The sequence below is a fragment of the Scaptodrosophila lebanonensis genome, unplaced genomic scaffold (genome assembly GCF_003285725.1).
Source record: "Scaptodrosophila lebanonensis strain 11010-0011.00,11010-0021.00 unplaced genomic scaffold, SlebRS2 tig00000043-arrow-pilon, whole genome shotgun sequence".
NCBI lineage: Eukaryota > Metazoa > Arthropoda > Insecta > Diptera > Drosophilidae > Scaptodrosophila > Scaptodrosophila lebanonensis.
In genome coordinates, this window is record NW_022060545.1 from 3,510,057 (window position 1) to 3,526,350 (window position 16,294).

Genomic DNA, 16,294 nt, shown 5'->3' on the forward strand with positions numbered 1-16,294 from the left:
GGAAGTTTACCTGGGTACAGGGTATTACACTGTCGGGCTTGCTCGACTGTAGCGTTCTCTCTTGTTATTTACCTAATTTGTTTAATACCACTTTCATATGGGCTTATGATACTGCTAAGTTTACAGTTTACAAATGAAGTAATTCATATAGAAGCCATACATTTATTTTCTTGTAAGCCATACATTTTATGGCAATCAATTGGTTTGCAAAAGTCGAGTAGATTTATACCTTGAAATGCTTACATAAAGTCTCTGAAAGTAGCAGGAAGGTGTTTAATTTCTATTTGTACTTGAATTAGACATCCGTTAATGTCGTACTTCAAGTTGTGGTAGTTATAAGTATAGCTCTAGAAAAACAACTTGAAGAAACGTGTACAATATTAATATTACAGTACAATATTGGAATATTACAGTACATCTCCAATAAATCAAACCCAAAGCCTCAAAATATTTACAAAATACCTACCTTTTCTGCAATGCGTTTTTAGTATATACTTGTATTGTATGTTTTATGTATTTAAAATTCTTAATAATCATGTTGTTTGCTATTGATAACAATATGCAATCAACTGGACACTGTAAACAAATATTCAGAAATAAATTAACACGACTAGTCTGCTTAGAAGCTAGATACCCTTCACTAAAAAATAACGTTACAACGATCTCAATATGAATTTTGTGGGCATTACAAAAATAAATATAAAAAATGATACATGCTTGACCCCTTTAGTGGAGCTTATACAATGGGAAAAGGGTTTTTAAATTCAAAATGTAATGAGAAACTGACGACATAGCTTATATCAAAAATCAATTTGCCGCAACGTAGAGGAAACACTTTTAGTAAATGACAACAGAGGAAAGATAAGGCATTGTTCGCTAAGTAAATAATTAGGCTATTGAGGATTTTCAAATACTTATGTGCGGAAATGGTGATTAGAAAATGATTCTAAGGAATTGACGACTATTTGCGACTATAAATTGTCTTAGTTTTGACACATAGGGAACATTTCTATTGAGACCTGAACTAAGCAACATAAACTTACCTTTCGCAATACTTAGCAAGACCGGGAAACATTATGAAGGGTGAGAAATAACTTATAAGCCTATAGCAAAAGATGACTCATGGAAAAATTTCAGTCTTTTATTTTGCGAAGCGAATTTTTTTCTTTGTCATTATTGTAATCAATACGTGGGCCCTACCATTTGAAGAACAAGGAGATAATGAATTGGTGATAACAACAACAGTTCCACCATTTATAGTATGTGATGATGGTGACGAATTTCTACCTGCGCCAAATTGTCGAGAATACTATCATTGCCTATATGGCCAGGGCGTTTTGAAATCTTGCCCAGAAAATCTATACTGGGAGCCTCAGCTCCACGTTTGTGGATGGAACTCAGAGTACTGCTCCAACGATAGTTCTGAAAGTCCCCAGGGAAGATGCCAAGCTGGTGTCGAGTTCTTGCCCTTTGAACCGGACTGTCGCAAATACATTCAATGTGATAGTGGCAATGAAATAGTACAAAGCTGCCCTCCGCTACTTTACTGGAATGAAGTTCTTCAACGTTGCGATTACAAATGCATATTTTAATTAAAATTAATAAGTGTACATATGAGCTAATAAATGAAATAAATTAGTTCCTGGCAAATAATTTGTAATTTTCCCAAAATACATCATCATTATGAAGTCAACGAGGTGATATGAAGAAAAATCATGCAATCGCAGACATACTTGATAGCCTAAGTACCGTAACGTACTGATAGCGATTATTAAGAAATAAATTACATATAGACATCTGATAACAAATGCATTCGACCTAACTTAAAAAATTAGCTATAAGTACCTGCATGCGGCGCGAAACAATCATTTTTACAAATGGTACCCTGAAAGCAATATGGGTAAGGCGCAATACAAGTATTACCTACGCGTGCAACTAATTATAAAAATTCAATTTTCAGAGACCTTTAAACGATTCAATATACTAATTTTATTAGCGTTAACAGTATCTGGAAGCGCAGTGAAAATCGAGCAAAGTGACAACTCTAAGCACGAAATAATTTACAATCCTTCAAGCAGTTTGGTTGTAGAAACAAAGCGAAATGGGGAACAAACTTTAACTAATCCCTTAATAAAGAAAATTAAACATTTGAGTTCTCCTGCAAGAGTTCTAAATGTGACATCGGAGGCACTTAATTCAACAGAAGATCCCCAACCAACCGAAGACTCATCGACTGAGATTCCAGATGTCACATCTTCTGGCCCATCGGAATCTACAGAAGATCCCCAACCAACCGAAGACTCAACGACTGAGGTACCAGATAGCACATCTTCTGAGCCAGAGGAAACTGATGTGACTTCGGAGGCGCCTGACTCCACAGAAGATCCCCAACCAACCGAAGACTCAACGACTGAGGTACCAGATAGCACATCTTCTGAGCCAGAGGAAACTGATGTGACTTCGGAGGCGCCTGACTCCACAGAAGATCCCCAACCAACCGAAGACTCATCGACTGAGATTCCAGATGTCACATCTTCTGGCCCATCGGAATCTACAGAAGATCCCCAACCAACCGAAGACTCAACGACTGAGGTACCAGATAGCACATCTTCTGGCCCTTCGGAATCTACAGAAGATCCCCAACCAACCGAAGACTCAACGACTGAGATACCAGATAGCACATCTTCTGAGCCAGAGGAAACTGATGTGACTTCGGAGGCGCCTGGCTCCACAGAAGATCCCCAACCAACCGAAGACTCAACGACTGAGGTACCAGATAGCACATCTTCTGAGCCAGAGGAAACTGATGTGACTTCGAAGGCGCCTGGCTCCACAGAAGATCCCCAACCAACCGAAGACTCAACTACTGAGGTACCAGATAGCACATCTTCTGAGCCAGAAGAAACTGATGTGACTTCGGAGGCGCCTGACTCCACAGAAGATCCCCAACCAACCGAAGACTCAACGACTGAGGTACCAGATAGCACATCTTCTGAGCCAGAAGAAACTGATGTGACTTCGGAGGCGCCCGGCTCCACAGAAGATCCCCAACCAACCGAAGACTCAACGACTGAGATACCAGATAGCACATCTTCTGAGCCAGAGGAAACTGATGTGACTTCGAAGGCGCCTGGCTCCACAGAAGATCCCCAACCAACCGAAGACTCAACGACTGAGGTACCAGATAGCACATCTTCTGAGCCAGAAGAAACTGATGTGACTTCGGACGCGCCTGACTCCACAGAAGATCCCCAACCAACCGAAGACTCAACGACTGAGGTACCAGATAGCACATCTTCTGAGCCAGAGGAAACTGATGTGACTTCGGAGGCGCCCGGCTCCACAGAAGATCCCCAACCAACCCAAGACTCAACGACTGAGGTACCAGATAGCACATCTTCTGAGCCAGAAGAAACTGATGTGACTTCGGAGGCGCCTGACTCCACAGAAGATCCCCAACCAACCGAAAACTCAACGACTGAGATTCCAGATGTCACATCTTCTGGCCCATCAGAATCTACAGAAGATCCCCAACCAACCGAAGACTCAACGACTGAGATTCCAGATAGCACATCTTCTGAGCCCCCTAAAACAAGTACTTCTGCGCCACTTTCTTGCAGTAGCGGCGCTGACTTTTTACCAAATCCAACCGATTGCCATAGGTATATTCGATGCAGCCACGGCATTGAGTATGATATGGAGTGCCCTCCTAATTTGTGGTGGGACTATAAGGAATTCGTTTGTTCCTATAATGAAAGTGCATGCTACAACAACGTAGATGTGATTGACCCAAATGAAGTATCTTGTCAGAACGGAGCTGATTTCATACAACACCCAACAGATTGCACAATGTATATACAATGCAATCATGGAAAGCCCCTAATTAGATACTGCCCAGTACCTCTGTATTGGAACCCGGTTCACAAATTATGTGGTTGGTCAAATGAATACTGCGAAAATTCCAACATGAACCACATAGAGTGTAGGGAAGGACAATTATACGAAATTTATGAGCCTAATTGCTCAAAATATATTAAATGCTTTGGTAATCAGGGTATTGTAATGAGCTGTGATGCAGGTCGCTATTGGAATCCTGTGACTCAGTCCTGCGTGAAATCTAACAAGTACTGTAAGTTTTCAAGAACGATTTTATAAAAACTAAGAGAAGACAAAAAAAAAAGGGATTTAAATGTACTTGAATGAAATGTTATGTTTATAGATCACAAGAAATAATGAAAGTACAATAAATTTTTTCTGTTTTGTTAAATTGCTTGGTCTTTCTTAAGTTCCATTGCTATCGAGTATTTGGAACACATATTTCACATATATGTGTGCCATATCTCATGGATTCATATCTCAATGATTCCTTATGTTAGTGTATGTATATTGCATAGTGTATAGTATATGCTACTATATATATTTGTGTTTCCATTTTATTTATTTAACAAATTATTATTATTAAGTTTCTTTTCATGCTGAAAGCGACATTATTTAAGACGACAAGAAATTGGCATAACTTGTTATGTATAATAATATATAATATATTCCATTTTGGCATTGAAACTTTGTACTTATATAGTAGACTCTCTTTCATTCACAGCATTTTATCAGAAACACAAGACGATTGGGTAGACACTATATATATGCTTGAACGTCTGCAATATATCTGTCGTTGGCGCTGATAGTTGAATGAAACGCTTAGTGTTATCGTAAATTATTAATTATACTTTTGACGCTAACATACTGATGTTTAATTGGTTCTAAAATTTAAAAGGGCATATCTGTAGCTATTGTTACACTAATGAGTGTAATTTGCAGCAGGATTAAAAATACGTTCCGTTTTAAAAGAGTACTCTCATATCTGAAAATGTCGAACTGTCTTGTTATGGCCAAAACTGCCGGCCGATTCTGCAGCATAATAATATTAAAGAAGAGAGAGGGTTAACTATTGATTAATATTTCCTTTATCATGCTTGTGATAAATGCTTTATTTACAGCCATTATATATGTGATCTACTATACTCCCTTTTGCGTGTTGCAAACTTACACACCAAAAGTAATAACCCACCACATTTCATTGTTCTCTGCAATTAAAAAATAAACAAGTCATAGAATTAGAAATGAGCTTGTTAACAAAACAATTATCTCAGCAAAAAACAAGAAGCTTGAACACCAATTAAAAACAAGGCCTTATAAAAGGAACTGAAAAGAACGTACAATTAGTTAGTTTCTTTTCGGATTTGTAGGTAATACGATGGGTACGTATTGTTAGTTACGAATATAAAATGACACCCATGGTACTAATTGAATATTTGATTACATTTAGAGTGGATTGTGCTTATTGTTGTCCTGGGAGCAGTTCAGCTGAGTTTGGCACAGAACTTTACAGACGTATGCAGATATAAAATAATACCTGTAGTACGGTTCGATTTCAACTCAACTTTCAACTTTTGAATTTTTAGCAATGCAAAGGAGTTCAGTATGACATTGTACGTCATCCGGATTCAAACAAGAAGTACATTGTATGTGCCTATGGAAATGGACAGGAAATAAACTGCCCTACAGAGACCCCCAACGGGCAAAACTCAACAACACCTGTAGTACCCGATACCTGCTTCGATAGTTCCCTCAAATCTTGCACGAAAGATGCCTGCAATATACCAAAAGAACCAAGTGCGATTGTCAAGGGATACTGCGCTACAAAAGATCCCTTGGAGAAGATAGCCTCAGTAGACTGTGGCCATTTTTACGTATGCTTGGGCGAAAACGATCCCTTTTATGTTGAATGTCCCAAAGGTCAGCATTATTCGCAGTTCGACCAGAAGTGTACATCGCCCGCTTTGGCGAAATGCATGACTCCGGATAAGCTGTGTGCCAATACGGATAAAAATGCAACGTTTGCTGCCGAGAATTGCAACGAGTACTATGTCTGCAATACCAACCAGTTGTCCAAACGCAATTGTGCCTATGGCTATGTCTACAGTGAAGAAGCAGAGTCCTGTGTGGCCGATGTTGCAATGAGCTGTGGGGCCCACACCAAGCCCGATTGCAGCGACTCGAAAAATGCCAATACTTACTTCGCCCATAAGGATTGCACCAAATTCTACATGTGTATTCAAACTGAGGTCTACGAGGGCAAGTGTGCCACAGGATACAGTTTCAACAGCAAAACTTCGTCCTGCCAGGCTGGTGTCTGTTAGGTTTAACGAAACAACTTATTAATGGGTTATGCCTTTGTAATTGTATTGCTCAATAAATCTAAACACAAATTTTGTCGCATGTAAGCAGCCTGGAATTCCAGTACAAATACTGCGGGCAAGTCTTCACAAACGGTATGTAATCGCATTGTATAAAGTGTCTGCAATCGTTGGGATAAGGCAAAAACTGTCCTTGGTTGCCAGCACATAGCGATTCCAAATCGATTCCTGCGTCGACGGTCGGCGGAGTTGCGTTCTGCGTGTACTCGTATGTCTGACAATTTCCCTCGAGTCCCGAATCACAACTCTGCTCTTGTGCGTTCCAATGGAAGCCTGGCGGACAATTCCAGGTGCGTATTTCATAGTAAAGATTGCAATCGCCAGGATAGGCGGCATGACCGATGTCGCTCACAGACACAACAGCGGAGTTGGTGCAATCAACTAGATTCTGGTGTTCGCAACGTAGTTCTGCTTCATGCCAGTAGAAGCCATCTGGACATTCGAGTGTATAGGCCAATCCGTTTAAGCAACTATAATACTTCTTGCAGTCACCTGGATAAGCAAAGACGACAGGGCTATTGCTATTGTGCTGGTAAATGCTAGTGGCACACTTCGTATGCTGGATGGGCTGGAGATTGGGGAATCTTGCCGGAGTCTGATACTGTGCGTCACAGTAATATGCCAACAGCAACAAAGATATTATGAAGCAACTTTTATGGCGCACTACAAATTCAAAATTGTCATGATGACATGCTCAATGAGAAGAAGAATTGCATAAACCTACTTGTCAGCTCCTGAAGCGATTAATCAATTAAACAGCTAGTAGAGACCTTTTGGGTTTTATATCATTACCTAAGCTGGTTATCTCGCTTAGCTTAGTAATGACATTGAATTGTTGATAAGTAGCGTGGAATTTTTTCCTACTGACAAGCAACCGTTGCTGAAGAATGTAGAAAGTGTGTTTAGTACATATTTTATTAGCACTTGTTAAACGATTTCATTTCATTTCCATGGGCCTACAATGTTTAATGTAAATACGCATTCTTCGCCGCTTATTCTTTAAAACAATGGATTACTGGCGATCGCTGATTGCTGCGATAAAAAAATCACAACCAGAGACATTGACATTATACAGTTCAAATAATATATTTTTGAGTATTATCAATTAATCAAGCATGAGTATTTCATTTATTGTGGCGGTTCAATGACCACGATTCAGTGTTGATATCTGATAAATATCTTCATAAATACAAATATATACAAGTATATGCAACAAATAAAGGAACACAATAATGACGTACTCGAAGAAAGTATTAATGTGGCCAAAATAATCGTTAATACTCTTAGTATTTAGCAATCAATTTTGTAGTATATTATTACAAATAGTACATCAAATAACAAAGTAACCTCAAGTTCAAATACTTCCTGCAAAGTTCAATGAATTGTTCAATTTCTGGATGATACATACAGAATGTCAGAAGGTAACATTGTCGATTTGAATTTTAAAACAATTATTTGTGTCATTCTGCAAAGATTTGCATCTAAATAGCCTTACAATTAAATAATATTTTGCATAAACTTAAATGGGTGGTTGGATTTTTATATCTCAGTGAGTTTATTAACTCGCTATAGAAATAACTAAGTATAGTATAAATAATATTAATAAAGCCTAATGGCGCCATTGAAGCCATGCAATCACAATCTCCATTTGGCCATAAGGCAGCTGGCAAGATAAAGCAAATTACAAGTTATTCTGTTTACAGATACATATGATATCGTGGGAATCCGATTAACAATGATGCCATACTTAAGGCTCTAATATGCCAACCACCATCCTTACCATTAATATAGTATTGTTGATTGTTTCCATTAAGGGCCGGAGCTATGCGTTAAGTAAACAAAATAAAAAAAGTATGGATATGTCAATACACCTAAGCAGATAAGGTATTATATAAAAGGCGGTTGCAATACTGGGAAGTATTCAGTGTGCTTTCCCATAGAGTTCATATACCAAGTAATACGAAACAACAGTTGTGATGGGTTCTCTGATATACATCTGCCTATTCCTGGCAACTACTAGCTATGTTCAGGCGCAGTTTGGAATAGTAAGCATCATCATATTGCTATAACAGTACTTAGTATATGTCCTTTTGAATTGTATTCTTCTTGACTAGCCCACATATACCGATGTATCCTTGGGACTTAATCATTGCCCCATATACGATGATCCTAATCATCCTGTGGTGTTGCCTGATCCTAGCGACTGTAGCAAATACTACATCTGCCGTGGAGGCCAACCCATTCCAAATCAGTGCCCAGAATACCTATTCTGGAGCCCTCTCCGTCATCGTTGTGACTACAGACAGTTCTCACAGTGCGCCGACCAATCCTATCCCGATGCCTCTCCAGCAAGCGTCTTTTACAGGGCTTATCCAAATGATTGCCATCGCTTCTATGAGATACGTATACTCAGATGTCCCGAAAATTATCAATGGAGTGATTTGTCAAACCGCTGCGAGTTGGCACAAACCGCGGGCTGTGAGATTGCGCCTTTACCATGGAATCCATTTTCGCCGGCCATAATACCAACAGCGGGCATACCATTAATTCCAGGCAATGTGGGTGGCGTTATTGAATCTGGTTTTGCACCGGTCGATCCTGCCGAGCAGTGCAGAGCTGCATTAGCTCCATTAGCATCGTATTTACCATACCCTGGAGATTGCCATAAATTTATACATTGTGGGCCAACCGCCACTGTGCTTTCGTGCCCGGGAGAATTATACTGGGATAACCGGGCCATGTCCTGTGCCACTGATATAAAAGTTTGCTATGGCTATTGAAATATTTATATCTGACTGTGAGCATTTATTATGAGTCATATAATAAAGACTGGTTGCAGAAAAATAAAAAGCATAACTTTATAATTAGTCTTAATATTTTAAAGATACATATGTATACCATAAAAATGCCAATAGGAAACATGTCGATAGCAGGAAGCGTATGCGAAGCTTGCCATGTGCTCCCAGAGGCAGATTCTGAGGATGAGTTGTGCGCCAACCAGGACACTACATATGAGCGAGAGATCTGTCTGCTGATAAAATAATGCTAAGAAATGTTGCGACTTCGGCTACGCAGTGTGACCAAGTGACCAAGATAAGAGTGGGCGAGCTTGATTATAAAGGTCGCCATAATCGCGATATGTACTTTGTTCAGACGATATGTAGATAGATCTTCACGTGCGTTAAGCTCAACCGGCTTTCGCTTCGAGAGAAAGAGCTCTTGGAGCCGTTTTAATGTATACTTGTATATATGGGTAGCATCAAAATTAATTGAATAAACTACAAGTATATACATATATTTGCAATTCAAATACTGCTCTATTTTGGCACCTATTTGAACTTTTTGAAATTTATATATTTGTATGAGGAGTCTACGAGTAAGTAAAGGAATCAGGGCTGTACATCTCATTGATTCCAGATAACGCTTCAGTTGTCTTCACAGTCTCATTGTGTATGCTGCCTATGCTGTCTCTCTTGGCATGCGGTGGGCTCAACATACATCCCACACTCTCCAGTTTTGGGATCGTACCAGGAATTATAGATGCAGTTGGCAATGGCAGACATTCCATTACCCATGCATAAAATATACTTTTCGCAATTGCTTGGCAACGGATATGTTTTTCCAAGTAGTTGATTTTTGCAAATCTGGTCAGGACTCAAGGTAGTTGTTATTTCTGGTGCGGCTGTTGTGGTTGGAGTTATGGAACAGGCTGTGGGCGAAACATTTTGGCCACATTCTCCCGTCAGAGGATCGTACCACGAATAGTAAATACAATTCACAACTGCGGATTGTCCATCGCCCATACAAAGGATATATTGTTGGCAATTGGTTGGCAGTGGAAACGTAACTCCAAACTGCTGGTCCTCGCACTGATTTTGCTCCCCTTCATCCGTTGTGGTGGATTGTATTGTTGTTGTAGTTGAAATGGTTTGACTGGTTGTTGTCGATTCCTGACAAATTGTAGGGGACCCGTAGCCACAGCTGCCGGTATGGGGGTTATACCAGTTATATAGCGGACAGGGAAATAGCGAAAAGGATCCATCACCCCAACAATAATAATACCATTGGCAATCTTCCACATATGGCATTGTTGAACCAAGCTCTTTGTCTTGGCAAATACTGGAAGTATCGGGAGTAGAACTGCTTATTGTTGTTTCTGTAGTTGTCGGGTCTTCGCTTAGGCATTGCACCGTCTCTGGATCACTACATATTAACAGTTTTGGATCAAAGAGCAAATCGTTGGGGCATTTGCACAACACAATATTTTCACTCTGGCACTCTATATACTGGAAACAGTTCTGGGTAAAGGGCAGTAGTGAGCCGTCAGACAAGCCTGAACATATATTTGTCGGCACTGTGGATTGTCCAGTGCTGCTTCCTGTGCTCTCTTCTGTGATGTCATCGGTTGACGTTGTCTCGGTTGAATCAGACGAAATTGTGGATAGTTCTGTGCTTGGTGTGTTGGTAGAGATGCTTATTGATGGCGTTGTGGTTGTGACTGTGTTTCTCTCACATTCTACGTTCTGTCTATAATCACATTGCTTTGAGTTGTTGTTGAACCATAAACCAGCCGGACACGTCATAACTGTTGGAAAGATGCAATTGCAAACTAAAAACTGATTGCAATTGTTTGGATACGGGACCAGTGCACCAAAGGGTTGGCCAGCGCACATAGCCTGATTCTCATAGCTTTCATCGTCGGAGACGCAAGTCCTTTTGAAACCCCATGCCTTTGGCAGGAGTGTTTCTGAGTGCTCAATAAAATCACTCTTATTATTCACCGTACAATTCATTGTCTTGGAATTTAAGACAAATCCCTCTGCACACACCAGCTCCAGTTCCTTTTGCTTCTGACAATAAATGTATGCATTCTGTCTGTTAACAATGGCATACACAGTTCCATCTTCCTTTGAGTTACACATCCCATTTCCTTGATTTAATGCCGGGCTAGCAAAACTTCTGAGTACTCGCAACATCACTACCAGGATGGCGAAACGAGACCATTGAAAGACTGCAAAGGAGACTTGGTTGTAATAGTAATAGTAATGGCTTGGGCCTAGCTATAATCCGTATGAATTCTATTTATAATTTAGTTTCACTGTAATACTGGATACAGCTTAAAAATTCAGCTCGAAAGAAGCGTAATTCTTTTCTCACACTTTCCCTTAAATTTGGCAAATACTCCACTAATTTTTCTGAAGCACTTCTAGTTAATTTTCTCATTGTTTCACATACCACACATTTTTTTGTTATATTATTTCGAACTTTACACTATTCCTTTATTCCTTGAAATTTTTTATTTAGTGCAAAATATAGAATGATTTAGCTGTTGAAATAATTACGACTCTTTTGCTTTGATGCCTTGCAAATGACTAGCGATTCGATTAAAAATAATACGGACAGCAGTTTTTGGTAGCTTGCTGCTTTAATTAAACAGATAGAATATCTGAATACTATAAGGTTCATCCACTGATAATAATTAATTACGGAAATAAGCTGATAAGAATGTTATAGAGTAAAAATAACTTATAGTATATTTCGCGCTGCTTACCTTAAAGCGGTCAAGGGCAAGTAAGCGACTAATTTTCAGCAAATATTAATGTATTATACAAGTATTTGTTCGAATTGTGTACTTTTCAACAGCATAAGATAATTTTTTACTTGATTCATGCTGCTTACTCATTCAATAATATATGATAAGAAATTTAAATTTAGAATTAATGCCAGAAACTTCTAACAAATTAATCATCGTGGAATGTCTTATATAATGTAATTGCTTTTTCAACCGATTCTAATAAATATCTTACCTTATTTTAAGTGTAAGGATAAAATTATTTGGAATTTTCGAAATGTCCATTCATAATTTTAATTATTTCTAATATGGACAGCATTGTGCTGGTTCCGGCTTAGTGCTACAAATGATTTCGGAACTTATCTGTAATGTTTCTGTTTTTGTTGCATACTTTCAGGCTGTTACAAAAAATTGAAGCAGATCTTATCAAATTTATTTGCGGGTAAGAGTATGCTTCTGAATATACAAGGTATAAATAATAAGTATATCCCAATTGCGTTTTTTATTCATTATTTAATTATCAGCTTTTAATACTTCGTGCCGCCCTAAAGAATTTCAAATAAAATAGCCGTTGGCTTCCCGCGACTCTCATTATAAATATAATTATACTCTTTTGTTTCAAATATCTTTACATATTTGTTGACAGATATATATATATATATAGATTTACTTACTTGCGTATCAAGGTGGGAACAGTAGGACTGGAACAAAAAGAAGAAAAAGGATTCCGGCAATCAAAGCATATAGTTGAAGATCTTGGGACTCTTTAATCTTTTATCTACACATATGTTCTACTGTAAATAATAATACGGGTGTAGTTGCAACTTTCAAACTTCGCTCAAGCAATGGTATTCCTCGAAATATCCCAAAGCGAGTAATGAACTCTGATATACTATATGTAGATTATAACTGATTGTTTTTGTCTACTTCGCAATAACAGACCATTGAGTAATTCACAATCTAGATCAAAGAGGAGACATGTGTAGAACAAAGCGAGAAGTTCTTATCATTTTACAACCGAAGAAGGTAAGTAACTAGTAGTTATCAGTTTCCGTTGATAATATCAAATATCACTCTTTACATGATAAATTATCGTGCAAAAATGGGGGACCGGTTGAGACTCTATAAAAATATTACGCACATGCTGAACGTTTTCAGTTTGATTCAAATTTCGAAAACAATGGGTGTCTCTCGCTTGCTTGGAGTAATTTGGATATTATTTGTGTTACATAAGGCTATTTTGGCTCAGCTAGAGGTATTGCAAAATTATGAAAACATTTAAAGGATAACCATTGTTGATACTTAACGTTTTTTCAAGGACGGCTTCAGTTTCAAGACATCTATTTGCAATGGAAAAAATGGTGGTTTATTGCCTATTTTTGGAACATGTGATCGGTATTACGTTTGCAATGATGGAAACGCTGTAGTAGGAACGTGCGAAGAAAACAAGCGTTTCGATCCAAACACACTACGTTGTGATGATGCTGATAATGTCGAATGTCTTTTCGAGACTGCGTCAAATAATGATAATGATGAGGGAGCCATTATAGACGACTTGGGCTCTGAAAGTTCAGAGGAGGAGCGGAAAGTCCTGTCAGCTATACGACCTACTGCAAGGCCAACAGTTATGCCAAGTAAACAAAATAACCCTGGAACCGAGCTAAAGAAACCAGAAGGACCACCTATTATTGACGAGTCAAGCTCAGAGGAGGAGGAAAAGAAGGTTCTGTCATTTATACGACCAACTGCGGGGCCAACAGTTAAGCCAGATAAGCAAAAGAATCCTGGAACCGAGCTAAAGAAACCAGTAGGACCACCTATTATTGACGAGTCAAGCTCAGAGGAGGAGGAAAAGAAGGTTCTGTCATTTATACGACCAACTGCGGGGCCAACAGTTAAGCCAGATAAGCAAAAGAATCCTGGAACCGAGCTAAAGAAACCAGTAGGACCACCTATTATTGACGAGTCAAGCTCAGAGGAGGAGGAAAATAAGGTTCTGTCATTTATACGACCAACTGCGGGGCCAACAGTTAAGCCAGATAAGCAAAAGAATCCTGGAACCGAGCTAAAGAAACCAGTAGGACCACCTATTATTGACGACTCAAGCTCAGAGGAGGAGGAGGAGGAGCAGGAACAGGAACAGGAACAGGAACTACCAGCTTTACGACCAACTGCAAGGCCAACAATTAAGCCTAATAAGCAAAAGAACCCTGGAACCGAGCTAAAGAGCCCCACAGAGGCATCAATTATCGACGACTCGGACTACGAAAGTTCTGAAGAAGAGCAGGAGGAGGAACCATTGGGTGTACCACCAACTGCAAGACCAACGAATAAGCCAACCAAGCAAAAGAATCCTGGCACCGAGCTAAATAAGCCCGAGAGCGGCAAAAAGGATATTAAAGATATTACCAAAACCTTATGTGTGGGAGAAAAGAATGGATCCAAGTGGCCCAAGATAGATTCCTGCAGTGAATTTTATGTTTGCAAGGCAAAGCAGGCCCAGCTACGTCAGTGTCCAGACGACCAACATTTCAGTGCAACTAATCGCACATGCATGTTGGCAGAAGAAGCTGAATGCTCTTTGAATCTGGAGAATGAAAAATCAAAACCGGCCGAAACTGCAGGCTTCTGTTCTGAGGAGAAGGAAGAGGCTCTGGTTCCCCATCGTAACGACTGCAGCAAATTCCTGTTGTGCAGCAATATGTTGTTTTTGGTGATGGACTGCCCCATAGGCTTGCACTTTAATGCTGAGCTGAAACGTTGTGACTATCCCAAAATGGCCAAGTGTGAAAAACCGAAAACGGAGAAAAAACAGAAAAAACAAAAACAAATTAAAAAGGGAAGACAATAAAATGTTGCGGAAAAATAGCTATCACATTTGTGTATCTAGAATAAAGGGATATATTATAAATCGTTGAGCATACAACAAAAGTTGCATTTAATCTAATCCAAAAATTGTGGAATTTATCGTCTTACAGATAACTTTTTCTTGTGAGTTCTCTGTCTGAAATAGAGCTTTCTCTGGCATTTAGGACATTTCGTGGACATAATAGGATTTTTCAATGAAAATAAATTGAATTAAATAAATGAAATAAATCAAATTTAAGTTTCTCTCCATTTCTGGAGTAATTTGTACGGCCTATGTATAATCATATCATACGTCCAATATACGTTTTCCGTTCATCGGCAAATGCAAATCGTAAAAGGTATTTATTGTAAAAAAATCAGTTAAAATTGTCGACAAATGATCCCAATTGTTAGTTACCCACCCCAAAATTTGTGTTTTTGAGATATACTATTCCATTAAAATTAATTTTACAGAACATTTTGCTTGATCTCTGATAAATTCGCATGCTTTTTGATTGCATCTCCGAGAATCAGAATTCAACGCGACCATTTTCGAATCGCGTATACCACCCATGGACTCTGCCACGAGATATACAATTATACTATATATTATCAACGAGTTAAATATTTGCGTACTGCTGGATGGTTTTTTTTTCTACCGCTGACACGAGCATATTGTCATACAATTTTTATTGATCGGTAATGGTGTACCTTTCCAACCAGAAAATTACCAATTAAACAAGTCTTGATTACTTTATAAAACACCTTTTTTTTGTACGGCATAATTAATTTGATTTCTTAGTCAATTTTAATCGGAAGGACACATGGCTATTATGATATCGATCGGTGTTTGTAAAATTTCGTGGGAGGAGGGGTAGACAAGTCTATCAGTCCGTCGGCCCGTTGGTTTCATTTATAATTTTGAGCATATAATGGTGTACCTTTCCAACCAGAAAATTACCAATTAAACAAGTCTTGATTACTTTATAAAACACCTTTTTTTTGTACGGCATAATTAATTTGATTTCTTAGTCAATTTTAATCGGAAGGACACATGGCTATTATGATATCGATCGGTGTTTGTAAAATTTCGTGGGAGGAGGGGTAGACAAGTCTATCAGTCCGTCGGCCCGTTGGTTTAATTTATCATTTTGAGCATATTGCTTTTAGAGCTTATTTACCCAATTGCTATAGTTGAGTCTGATAGCACCTCTTATTACTGTGGTGATTAAGGCGCGTCCTGAAATCAGATACATTCAGGGTTTGAATGTATGGAAATGGAACTGAGTTACGCCCTTGTAGCCTGGTGTAGGGTATATAACAATGGGGCGGTCATTTTGAGGTTTTTCCTACGATGATGTCGGGGCTTTATATATAGTAGATAGCCCATACCTACAATTCTAGTTAAGGTTTGTTCCCAAGCAAACAGGTTATTCTAGTAAGCAATATTTTTTGCACATATCGGTCCTTAAGAAAAAGGTTGAAGGGTAACAAAATTGGTCTCCGAATGTGTAAGGCAGTTAACACAAATAATATTACCCTACCTGTCTTAGTGGGTTTTTTCTAGTGCTATATGTAAAGACTTATTTATCGCAGCTTCAAATAGTATCTGTTATAT

The 16,294-nt window shown here is 38.8% G+C and overlaps 5 protein-coding genes across 10 annotated transcripts; 4 read left to right on the top strand and 1 right to left on the bottom strand.

The window, feature by feature from the left end:
• The first annotated feature begins 1,039 nt into the window (after nt 1-1,039).
• LOC115623010 (chitin-binding domain protein cbd-1-like) lies at nt 1,040-1,660 on the top strand. The gene is made up of 2 exons (XM_030517181.1): nt 1,040-1,083; nt 1,138-1,660. The coding sequence occupies exons 1-2, from the start codon at nt 1,077-1,079 to the stop codon at nt 1,590-1,592; spliced, it is 462 nt and encodes a 153-aa protein (XP_030373041.1). The 5' UTR covers nt 1,040-1,076; the 3' UTR covers nt 1,593-1,660.
• Nucleotides 1,661-1,874: 214 nt separating this feature from the next.
• Nucleotides 1,875-4,267, top strand: LOC115623003 (cell surface glycoprotein 1). 6 transcript variants are annotated; one of them, XM_030517172.1, is made up of 4 exons: nt 1,875-1,900; nt 1,961-2,313; nt 2,593-2,635; nt 2,738-4,267. In XM_030517172.1, exons 1-4 carry the CDS (start codon nt 1,897-1,899, stop codon nt 4,153-4,155), a joined length of 1,818 nt encoding a protein of 605 aa, XP_030373032.1. In that variant the 5' UTR covers nt 1,875-1,896; the 3' UTR covers nt 4,156-4,267. The 6 variants fall into 6 exon arrangements, with proteins under 6 accessions (XP_030373032.1, XP_030373033.1, XP_030373030.1 ...); XM_030517173.1 differs by having other exon boundaries at nt 3,044-4,267; XM_030517170.1 differs by lacking the exon at nt 2,593-2,635 and having other exon boundaries at nt 1,961-2,592; nt 2,770-4,267.
• A 987-nt stretch (nt 4,268-5,254) lies between these two features.
• Nucleotides 5,255-6,200, top strand: LOC115622274 (peritrophin-48-like). Its single transcript, XM_030516175.1, has 3 exons — nt 5,255-5,258; nt 5,327-5,391; nt 5,463-6,200. The coding sequence occupies exons 1-3, from the start codon at nt 5,255-5,257 to the stop codon at nt 6,198-6,200; spliced, it is 807 nt and encodes a 268-aa protein (XP_030372035.1).
• A 58-nt stretch (nt 6,201-6,258) lies between these two features.
• Nucleotides 6,259-10,840, bottom strand: LOC115622275. Its single transcript, XM_030516176.1, has 3 exons — nt 9,763-10,840; nt 8,728-8,909; nt 6,259-6,858 (listed from the first exon to the last, which is right to left on the bottom strand). The coding sequence occupies exons 1-3, from the start codon at nt 10,838-10,840 to the stop codon at nt 6,259-6,261; spliced, it is 1,860 nt and encodes a 619-aa protein (XP_030372036.1).
• Nucleotides 10,841-12,807: 1,967 nt separating this feature from the next.
• LOC115622276 (sterile alpha motif domain-containing protein 15) lies at nt 12,808-14,680 on the top strand. The gene is made up of 2 exons (XM_030516177.1): nt 12,808-12,855; nt 13,148-14,680. The coding sequence occupies exons 1-2, from the start codon at nt 12,808-12,810 to the stop codon at nt 14,678-14,680; spliced, it is 1,581 nt and encodes a 526-aa protein (XP_030372037.1).
• Nucleotides 14,681-16,294: the final 1,614 nt, after the last annotated feature.

Excerpts from the sequence above, each read along its gene's own strand:
- LOC115622274 (XM_030516175.1), top strand. Across the intron at positions 5,392-5,462 it reads TGGCACAGAACTTTACAGAC|CAATGCAAAGGAGTTCAGTA; the intron begins GTATGCAGATAT and ends TTGAATTTTTAG.
- LOC115622275 (XM_030516176.1), bottom strand. The coding sequence starts at position 10,840 with ATGACGTGTCCGGCTGGTTTATGGTTCAACAACAACTCAAAGCAATGT. Across the intron at positions 8,910-9,762 it reads CGATCCCAAAACTGGAGAGT|GGTATGGTAAATACGATGCT; the intron begins GTGGGATGTATG and ends GGCAATCTCCAG. Across the intron at positions 6,859-8,727 it reads GCGCAATCTCACAGCCCGCG|TATCAGACTCCGGCAAGATT; the intron begins GTTTGTGCCAAC and ends TGTGACGCACAG.
- LOC115622276 (XM_030516177.1), top strand. The coding sequence starts at position 12,808 with ATGTGTAGAACAAAGCGAGAAGTTCTTATCATTTTACAACCGAAGAAG. Across the intron at positions 12,856-13,147 it reads TCATTTTACAACCGAAGAAG|GACGGCTTCAGTTTCAAGAC; the intron begins GTAAGTAACTAG and ends CGTTTTTTCAAG.